This window comes from Pelophylax lessonae (assembly GCF_965119305.1).
Source record: "Pelophylax lessonae genome assembly, chromosome: 11".
Lineage (NCBI taxonomy): Eukaryota > Metazoa > Chordata > Amphibia > Anura > Ranidae > Pelophylax > Pelophylax lessonae.
The window spans coordinates 2,268,875-2,279,882 of record NC_138778.1 but is presented as its reverse complement, the minus strand read 5'-3'; the positions used below and the strand labels follow the sequence as shown (position 1 = coordinate 2,279,882).

The 11,008-nt window shown below is 45.3% G+C and overlaps 1 protein-coding gene across 1 annotated transcript; it reads left to right on the top strand.

Moving 5' to 3' along the window:
- The first annotated feature begins 1,296 nt into the window (after positions 1 to 1,296).
- On the top strand, positions 1,297 to 9,956 carry RNF222 (ring finger protein 222). Its single transcript, XM_082271485.1, has 2 exons — positions 1,297 to 1,351; positions 9,269 to 9,956. Exon 2 carries the CDS (start codon positions 9,281 to 9,283, stop codon positions 9,911 to 9,913), a length of 633 nt encoding a protein of 210 aa, XP_082127611.1. The 5' UTR covers positions 1,297 to 1,351; positions 9,269 to 9,280; the 3' UTR covers positions 9,914 to 9,956.
- Positions 9,957 to 11,008: the final 1,052 nt, after the last annotated feature.

The following is an 11,008-nucleotide window of genomic DNA, read 5'->3' as shown; positions in this document are numbered from 1 at the left end:
CTGGTACGCGTCAGATCACCCAATCTGGGCATCCGTATCACTTGGTATTTACATTTCATGTATTGGATTAAAACCAGTCCACCAGTTCTAGACTGATGAGTACCAGGCTACGATCTGATGAATATGAAGGGTCTCGGTGATGTCACTGGTCTCTAGTGATTGGATAGGCTGTGTTCCCATGAATATGAAGGGTCTCGGTGATGTCACTGGTCTCTAGTGATTGGATAGGCTGTGTTCTCATGAATATGAAGGGTCTCGGTGATGTCACTGGTCTCTAGTGATTGGATAGGCTGTGATCTCATGAATATGAAGGGTCTCGGTGATGTCACTGGTCTCTAGTGATTGGATAGGCACATGCAGATTTGCTGGACAAATAGCTATGCAATTTTTTTTTTTTATAAAGAATCACCTTAATGTAATTTTATCTTTTTTGTGCTATAATAAATTCTGACTGCTTGGTAAGTTTTTTGTTCCTTTAAAGTTATTATGGATAGATATTTGGCATGTCAGAGTTGCAAAAAAAAAAAAAAAGTTATAAGTGCAGGATATTGACCTGGTATCAGCCTCTTGCAGTCTCCTATACAGCAGAGTTCAGACTGGGAGAGGGAGAAGCAGCACAAGGAGCCAATTAGTTTTGCTGCAGTGCTCATGTGCTAAAAAGGAACGTACTGATAGGAGGAGAGAGCAGAGGGACAAAGTGGGCTCATCAGTATACTGCTTCTCCTTTCATTGTCCAGTCACAGGCAGGGAGAGGGACCAGATCTGTAAGTGTTACTGAACTGCAGTAGAAACAAATCAGTTCCAATGTCTTGCCAGACAGGGCCTGTGATGTATGGCAGAGCAGTGTAAATCTCAGAACTGGGTGGACAGGATTACTAATCCCAGGTAGGCATTTTGTCTGCTTTTTTAAGTTATTTGCATAGAGTTCAGCCTAAAAATATACTCCTAACAATTTATAGATATAACTGAGTGTATCATTCAGGAGCAAAGAATTCCCTGGAAACTTTTAAAGCCCTGGCAGCGGTGGCAAGAATTGACTCCCATCTTCATGCCAGAGCCACCAGGCAAGAAACAGGTTAAGCAGCCTTCAGTGAATCACGTCAGACAATGCTGGACTGGATGAGGAGAAGACACCCTGCCTGTCCGCCTTCCTTCTCCCTTCCCTGGCTCACACTCTGCTCTTCCTTTTAGATCGCCTGGACAGCAAGAAGAAGAACCTTCCACCCAACCGGTCCACCCAACCGGTCCACCCAACCGGTCCACTGGGAGTCAGGAGACTGGAAAGCCACTTTGGAGATCTGTATTTTGTTGCTGTCTGCAGCCTTGGAGCCAACCTTCCTTATTGCACCAGGTAAGTTTCCATAACAGTTATTCAATTACCAGAAGAAATGATTTACTGCTGGTTTGTGAGAGAGAACATATTATAGCTGCTGGAAACAAAATGAATTCTACGCTAAACGTACCTAAAGATAATAATAATCAGCTTGCAGTAAACAATTCATAAAAACCTAAAAAAATAAAATAAAGTAGTATAAGAGTAAATGCTAGTTGATTGCACATTGTAAAAAATAATCCAGACTGATAGCAGAGCTCAGGAAGGAAGATTTTTCATGCATTCACTTGGAATCCATAGCGATTAAAGGGAGATTTCAGCGTTTGCTGTTTTCTGAAGCGACCACTTTGAGGTTTATCGCTCTTTTTTACATTTTGATTCAAGTTTTATTGTGACCTTATTTGCACAGCAGCCGATACATTGCTGAGGTGTAAATGATTAGAATGTATATATACAGTATAGTCAATAATAGAGCCACTCATTTCTGAGGAGTGAACAGGGTGGCCAAAGGGAAACGCCAACCTACTTATTAAATTAAAGTCACTCCTCCCAATAATGCTATTCCAGTGTTTGGTGGAGTTTGGATATTTAAACCCCCTGACTTTCTCGTCTATCTCTCAGGGACTGTGTTGTTAATAATGCTGAGTACCTGGGTCTGTCCTGCTGACCCCCTGTACACTGTCCTGCCAATTCCTACATAATCCCCTGCTGACCTTCCATCCTTTGCCCTGCTGGCCCCCTGTACACTGCCCTGCTGATTCCTACATAATGATGCAAGGAAAGGGGGAGAGAGATTGGCGCAATCGGAATGCCAGAGCTGCTGCAGTAGTCTAGATATGGGCAAATACAAATGTTAGATCCAAATGACAAAGTCCAGTGGAATTGCTGGATCACTTTGATGGCTGCAGGCTTTAAAGGGTGAAGTAACCCTGTATGGATCCAAAAAAAGAGAAGAGAAGACCAAGCGCCAATCTAAGTGTAGCAATGCAAGTATTTAATATCAATTAAAAGAGTGTTACTCACAAAAGTGCGTTAAAAGCAGGCATCTCAAAGTAATAGAGGAACTGGAAGGAAATAGGTGTCTCCAAGACCACGGACCCTAGATTGGCCCCATGGGACCCGTGTGTACATACAGGATACACCCAAAATGGGACTTTAAAGGTGAGGTTCACTTGGCAAGTGTAGATAAATAATGAAGAGCAATAAGATAAAATACAATAATTTTATTGATACATAAATAACATGAAAAAATCAATCAACAAAGATGCAAAGCATCAATACAATAATTCAAGATTGTGCAAATAAAAAACGGATTTAAGAACCATATCTTAGAGTAACAAGGTCACACAGGTCTGACATGTTTCGCTGCCATTTTGTGGGCTTCCTCAGGGACCATAGAAACTGGTGACCTCCAAATATGAAAAAATCCGGGGCATAATTAAGAAATCACAAAATAATGGCATCATCTGTACGTCCATCTGGGGAGTGCTAATACTCCTGGACGAATCCAGCTGAGCATGTTCTCATGATGTGGCAAAACCTGGACCGGAAAGTGCCCGACAACGGAAATTAACGGGGTTAGCAATGGAAATCGATAAATCGCTGCCTCAGGAGCGTCCAAACAGATGTGATTACGGTCCAGCAGGTGACACCGCCATGGTTGTAACGTTTTTTATTTGCACAATCTTGAATTATTGTATTGATGCTTTGCATCTTTGTTGATTGTTTTTTTCATGTTATTTATGTATCAATAAAATTATTGTATTTTATCTTATTGCTCTTCATTATTTATCTACACTTGCCAAGTGAACCTCACCTTTAAAGTCCCATTTTGGGTTCATCCTGTATGTACACACGGGTCCCATGGGGCCAATCTAGGGTCCGTGGTCTTGGAGACACCTATTTCCTTCCAATTTCTATATATACTAGGGATGTGGTGAGAGTTCTCTTGGCTTACTGGCATTTGGAGTTTGGCATTAATAATGTTTTGTCAAAGTAATAGAGGATCTGGGCAGTGTTCATCCAGGGTGTCCCTCCGATTTCCTTGCGGAGCTGGCGCTGTGGGGAGGATGAGCGGCGATTTCCTGTTGAGAGGCAGGGGACGTGCTGATCCTCGGCGATGGTAGAGCAGCGTGGGTCCGTAGGTCGGAGGGCTATGACATCACTTCCTGGAGACACAGTGTGGATTGAACGGCGACGCGTTGCGGAGCATGCGCTCCTTCTTCAGGCCTGAGAGTTCATCATTCTTGGCCAGTGGTCTTCCAGTACAATAGATTTGATTCTTTTAGCCTATGTACCGCAGGGCAATGCCACCAGATATGCAAGACTGTGCCCGGTTCTGAACAAAAACACTAAGCAGAAAATTCTCCAACAAGCCCTTGCTCATCTGGTTGGAACCAAATACCAACGTGTTAGAAGTTTGAACTGATCCTCCAAGGCAGGGATCCTCAAACTACAGCCCTCCAGCTGTTGCGGAATTACACATCCCTTCAATCATTGTCAAACTCTGACATTCACAGCCATGACTAGGCATGATGGGAATTGTAGTTCCTGAACAACTGGAGGGCCATAGTTTGAAGACCCCTGCTCCAAGGCATTCACATTGTGAGAGCATGACTTGGTGGTTAACCAGATTGGCTGCCATACTTTCTCCCCAAACCAGGTCCCTGGGTCTTTTTCCTATTGATTTGCATATCTATGTGGGAGGAGATGTAGAGAGAATAAAGAGAAACAGAGCATGGAGATAAGACCAGGGCTCTGAGGGACATCCCAACATTTCATCTCACATGACGTATGTGTTCCAGAGGAATAAAGCAAGTGACCAGAAGAAAGTCACCTTAGCTGTGGGTCTGGTTGCCACCATCCTAATACATGCGTATGACCATCGTTTTCCTCTACTGGGATTTTGAAGGTAACCAGAAGACATTTTTTTTATCTAAAAATAAATGTATTTTATGACATATTCAATAAATCCATTCACACCAAAGACAAAAAGAAAATATCTCATGATTGTAAAGCCAAACAAAAGTCCAATAAGATTGCTGGTAAATATTAGGGGGTACTCCCCCAGTAACCAGTTTGAACTGCTCAACCATGAAATCGTTGATTGTCAGCTCTTTCCATGGACTGGGACATTAAATGCATTTTGAATGTTTCAACTATTAATATCTTCATCAGGGATAAAGTCCCACCAACCAACATCGTATGACCAAGCGTCTTCCCACGCCTGTAATTCCTTGTCCGGCCACTGCCTGGCGCTGTCTATTTGGATAAGCTGTGGAGCCGAGGTCTGGTGTCCATTAGGGGAGATCCTCGTTTTTTGCTACCACCATTTTTTTGTTTGACAAGAAACTAAAGATTTAATTTACGATATGTGGGCCGGTGCATTCCTTGTATGCTCATGGTTTATCCCTTGGGATGGTTAGCCCTTATGCTCTGACATGGGAAGATGCTTGGTCTTATGATGTTGGTTAGTGGGATTTTATCCCTGATGAAGATATTTAAAAGTTGAAAGATTTGAAAATGCGTTGGATGTCCCAGTCCATGGAAAGAGATGACAATCAAGAATATTAAGGATTGTGCAGCTTAAACTATTACTAGGAGTACAACTTTAGATTTACCAACAATGTCATTGGATTTATATTCAGTACAAATTACAATGATGACATATTTTCTTTTTTTTTTTTTGTCTTTGGTGTGAATGGATTTTAAAGCGGAGTTCCGGCCACAGATTGTTTTTTTTTTTTTTTACAAATACTTCCCAAAGAGTGATCCCCCGCCCTTCATACATCCGCTTATCCAGTTTTATACAGTTTAATAATGGATTGGCAATCATAAAATCTTACTTTATAAAAAGTTTGCTTTGTCCTGGTCACCCGAAGCCGCAGTATGCAAATGTCTGCCCTGCTTCCTGGTTCAAGATGGAGGGGGCCGATGAATGCAGCGCGAAATCTCGCGCATGCCCAGTACTATGCGATCGGCATAGTAAGGGTTTCCATAGGGACGGCTGGGCTCCGCCTATCATTGCGTCATTTCCTGTTTGCAAATAACGCGATGAGAGGAGCGGCCGGCCGCCTACGTCACTGTCCATTGCCTCCTGGGAGTGATGAGTAAGAGCTCCCAGGACGCATTGCAGGACAGGAAGTGACGGCGCAGGCCGCGGCCACAGAGGGAGGAAGTTGGAGGAAAGGTGAGTATATTTTCTTCTGAAACAAGGTAAGTAAAAAAAAAAAAAAAATTCGGGAATATCCAATTCTTTTTCAGGTGACAATAAGGAAGCAGATGGCACAAAATCTAATGTAACGATTTTGCGGCCGGAACTCCGCTTTAAGTGATACGGATTTTATGAATGTGTAAAAAAGTGTAATTTTTTTAAAGAAAAAAAATTATTTTAATTGCCTTCTAAATCCCAGTAGAGGAAAACAATGGTAATATGCAATGGGGAAAGTCATGAGGCTTCGTTCTTCATTTGGAGGTACCTATGTAGTTCTTATGAGGAATATTATGTTTGATTGGAAGTATCGGAAGGATCGGACACCCATCGGGGACTGGAAATTATAAGAGTGAGCTTGGGATGGACCCAGTAGATGAAGGGGGTGGGGGAATCTATTCTAGGAGTGAAGGACGGCTGATATAGAAAGGATTGAGGAAGGAGGTGCGATTAGGAGAGTCCTCCAGAGTATTTGATTAAATTCCATTGCTTTAAAGAGTGAAAAGTAATTGGGTTCTCCTTGGGGTGACCCATTATTAGTTATAAATTCTAAGGTGATTAATATCGAGTCTCCCTAACACTCGCTCAATAATGGAGGATGGAGGGAGGAGGTTGTATTTACAGTGCCTTGAAAAAGTATTCACACCCCTTGAACTTTTCTAGATTTTGTCATGTTACAACCAAAACCCTAAATGTATTTTATTGGGATTTTATGTGATAGACCGACACAAAGTGGCCATAATTGTGAAGTGGAAGGAAAATGATAAATGATACAAATAAATCTGTGAAAAGTGTGTGTGTGTGGGGGGGGGGGGGGGGGCATTTGTATTCAATCAGATATAGTGAATGCAGAGTCCTGGGGGGATCGGATATAGTGAATGCAGAGTCCTGGGGAGATCAGATATAGTGAATGCAGAGTCCTGGGGAGATCAGATATAGTGAATGCAGAGTCCTGGGGAGACCAGATATAGTGAATGCAGAGTCCTGGGGGGATCAGATATAGTGAATGCAGAGTCCTGGGGGGATCAGATATAGTGAATGCACACACGCAAAGCCCTCTAAAGGGGGATCTATGGGGACCCTGGTCTGCTCTAAAGGGGGATCTATGGGGACCCTACTCTAAAGTCCCCATAGATCCCATTTAGAGCAGGCCAGGGTCCCCATAAATCCCTCTTTAGAGTGGGATCCCCCATAGATCACCCTTTAGAGCAGGGTCCTCATAGATCCCCCTTTAGAGCAGGGTTCCCCCATAGATCCGCCTTTAGAGCAGGTCAGGGTCCCCACAGATCCCCCTTTAGAGAAGGATCTCTAAAGATCCCCCTTTAGAGCAGAGTCCCCATAGCTACCCCATTAGAGCAGGGTCCCCATAGATGCCCCTTTAGAGAAGGGTCCCCATAGAATCTATCGGGACCCTTCTCTAAAGGGGATCTATGGGGAACCCTGCTCTAAAGGGGATCTATAGGGACCCTGGCCTAGTCTGCTCTAAAGGAGGATCTATGGGGACCCTTCTCTAAAGGGGATCTATGGGGAACCCTGCTCTAAAGGGGATCTATAGGGACCCTGGCCTAGTCTGCTCTAAAGGAGGATCTATGGGGAACCTGCTCTAAAGGGGATCTATGCCATAGATCCCCCTTTAAAGCAGGGTCCCCATAGATCCCCCTATAGAGCAGGCTAAAGTCCCCATAGATCCCCCTTTTAGAGAAGGGGCCCCATAGAACCCCCTTTAGAGAAGTGTCCGACCCTGCTCTAAAGGGGGTTCTATGAGGCCCCTTCTCTAAAGTGGATCTATGGGGACCTTGGCCTGCTCTAAGGGGGGATCTTTGGCATAAATCCCCCTTTCGAGCAGGGTCCCCATAGACCCCCCCTTTAGAATAGGCCAGGCCAGGGTCCCACTCCCATTATAGATCCCCTGAGAAGGGCAGGCCCCTCCCCCATAGAATCCTCTTAATGAGTCACTTGACTTTAATACAGTTCTTATTACTTTTCCTACCTTAGGCTGCCACTGTCCCGAGTCCTCCAGCCTCTCCAGTCCATTCCTCAGTCCAAACTCCAGTTCCTCCCTGCTTTAAGAAGAATATATTCTGAACACCCAGTGTTCTCCCGCACTGGGCTGCCGCACTGCACACAGTGCACAGAGAGACTCCCACAGACAGTCCCTCCCTCCCCCAGCCAGGGCTCAGATAGAGAGATCACTCCGCAGCCGCTCAGGCAGCAGGTGTCCCTCGCCACCACCAATCCACTTGTGGGCGGCGCCGGACAGAGATAGAGCCAAGCCGAGGGAGACCAGAGGCGGTGAGGCCCCGCCCCCGAGCCATCGCATCGGGTCGAGGATTGGACTTGTGACTCCTGACGTGAGTCTCCAAAAGTGGCGGTGCGGCGGACACAGCAAGGACCGCTCGCGGACACCAGTGTCCGTGAGCGGACACCTTGCCGACCCCTGAAAGTAAGTGACTGACCAGTCGTTGTCTTGGGGCCCCAGGCCAGCTCGGGGCCCCAAGCAATTGCTTGGTTTGCCTGCCTGGGGGGATCAGATATAGTGAATGCAGAGTCCTGGGGGGATCAGATATAATGAATGCAGAGTCCTGGAGAGATCAGATATAGTGAATGCAGAGTCCTGGGGAGATCAGATATAGTGAATGCAGAGTCCTGGGGGGGGGGGGATCAGATATAGTGAATGCAGAGTCCTGGGGGGATCAGATATAGTGAATGCAGAGTCCCGGGGGGATCAGATATAATGAATGCAGAGTCCTGGGGAGATCAGATATAGTGAATGCAGAGTCCTGGGGGGGGGGGGATCAGATATAGTGAATGCAGAGTCCTGGGGGGATCAGATATAGTGAATGCAGAGTCCCGGGGGGATCAGATATAATGAATGCAGAGTCCTGGGGAGATCAGATATAGTGAATGCAGAGTCCTGGGGAGATCAGATATAGTGAATGCAGAGTCCTGGGGAGATCAGATATAGTGAATGCAGAGTCCTGGGGGGTTCGGATATAGTGAATGCAGAGTCCTGGGGAGATCAGATATAGTGAATGCAGAGTCCTGGGGAGATCAGATATAGTGAATGCAGAGTCCTGGGGAGATCAGATATAGTGAATGCAGAGTCCTGGGGAGATCAGATATAGTGAATGCAGAGTCCCGGGGAGATCAGATATAGTGAATGCAGAGTCCTGGGGGGATCAGATATAGTGAATGCAGAGTCCTGGGGGGATCAGATATAATGAATGCAGAGTCCTGGGGGGATCAGATATAGTGAATGCAAAGTCCTGGGGGGATCAGATATAGTGAATGCAGAGTCCTGGGGAGATCGGATATAGTGAATGCAGAGTCCTGGGGGGGATCAGATATAGTGAATGCAGAGTCCTGGGGAGATCAGATATAGTGAATGCAGAGTTCTGGGGGGGGTCAGATATAGTGAATGCAGAGTTCTGGGGGGGGGGGGGGGTCAGATATAGTGAATGCAGAGTCCTGGGTTTAGTAACACTTTAAAGCTACAAAAAAAATCACAGAAGCATCAAAAACACATAAAACAATCAGATGAACTTCTCTTATTTGTAACCTTTTGGCTGTTCTATAAATCACTGGAAGTAAATTATTCTGTTTTAGCCCAATAGGAACTCGCTATCCTTTGTATGTTATTGAGGTTCTCCGTTTCATTTAAGATTTAGCATAAAGTTTTTTGTTCTGGATTCAATGGCACTAAATATTTTTCTTTTGGCTTTCAGAAAACGGAGGCCATGTCCAATGAAGACAACGCCAAACAGACGGTAGCCAATGAGTGCCCAGTCTGCTATGAACGCCTCCAAACCCCAAGTATATCTGAACGGAGGTTAAGCTGCGGCCATTCCTTCTGCCATGACTGCTTGGTGAAGTATCTCATGACGGCCAAGAAAGAAGGTTCAATAAAAAAGAACATCATCTGTCCTCTGTGCCGATATGTGACCTTTCTAACCAACAGGGGCCTTATTTTACCGCCACGGACTGGAGATCTCAACCAGATCCTGGAAGTCCCCATCTCTCCGTCATGCCTAAGGCACACGCCTTCGCTTCTCAGAAACCCCAACACTTTGGTCATCCCCATCACCGAGACAAGCGAGTCAGATAGCCCACACCTTTCCAGATGTACCTGCCTTGGAGACACCAACCTCGACTTGGCCAATCACGCCTACGGTTCCCAAGTCTTTGTCATCAGTGACCAAGGGCAGCCAATGTGTAACGAGGACGTAATCGCCCCTACGCTAACCCAGCATGTTGATGCCAGGGTTCACTGCTGTCGATCTCCATCTATAATTATGGTCCTTTTGATAATATTTCTTGTGGCTGTCTTGGCGGCCCTACTGCCATGGATACTTTTGGTCAAAAAAGTGTAAGGAAGACTTCTCCATGTAATGCAATAATCATCATCAGGACTAGTGGTGGTAGAGGACGTCTAGAATCCTTCTAAGAGCACATTCAGAAGACCTTCTGTGAGGAAGTCTACCAGACCTTCTGAGAGAACGTCCAGCAAACCTTCTAAGAGGACGTCTAGAATCCTTCTAAGAGGACGTCTAGAAGACCTTCTAAGAGGACGTCTAGAATCCTTCTAAGAGGACGTCTAGAATCCTTCTAAGAGGATGTCTAGAAGACCTTCTAAGAGGACGTCTAGAATCCTTCTAAGAGGACGTCTAGAAGACCTTCTAAGAGGACGTCTAGAATCCTTCTAAGAGGACGTCTAGAATCCTTCTAAGAGGACGTCTAGAAGACCTTCTAAGAGGACGTCTAGAATCCTTCTAAGAGGACGTCTAGAAGACCTTCTAAGAGGACGTCTAGAATCCTTCTAAGAGGACGTCTAGAAGACCTTCTGAGAGGACGTCTAGAAGACCTTCTGAGAGGACGTCTAGAAGACCTTCTGAGAGGACGTCTAGAAGACCTTCTGAGAGGACGTCTAGAAGACCTTCTGAGAGGACGTCTAGAATCCTTCTAAGAGGACGTCTAGAAGACCTTCTGAGAGGACGTCTAGAAGACCTTCTGAGAGGACGTCTAGAAGACCTTCTGAGAGGATGCGTAGAATAATCATGGAGGAGGACAAGACTGTTTTAGATCAGGAAGTTTGGGTTCGTTTTTAGGAACACATGAAATCAGTGACTTTTGTTTAATTTATTTAAGTGTCCAATAGAAGAACTGGCTTTGGGGAGCCATCAGATCATCCCTTTTAATGTCCTAGTCAGGTCCACTTTGGGAAATAGACGTATGATGGAGGCCTGGGCCTTATCAATGTGTAAGCTCTGAGTCGGAGCTTACACAGAGTTAATGACCTTCTCTAATTCCAACCTGGCAGAGAAAGCCTGAAAATTGCCAAAGACACCATCCAAGAAACCAAAGTAGACGGTCACTTGTTCCCCAATGCCTAGAAGTACTGGGTAGTCTTTAAGGATCCAACAAACAAATGGAGCAGTGGTGATGAATGAGCTTTGTTCTTTGCGAAT

Bases quoted from the DNA above. Each gene is read 5' to 3' on its own strand.
- RNF222 (XM_082271485.1), top strand. From the start codon at position 9,281: ATGTCCAATGAAGACAACGCCAAACAGACGGTAGCCAATGAGTGCCCA.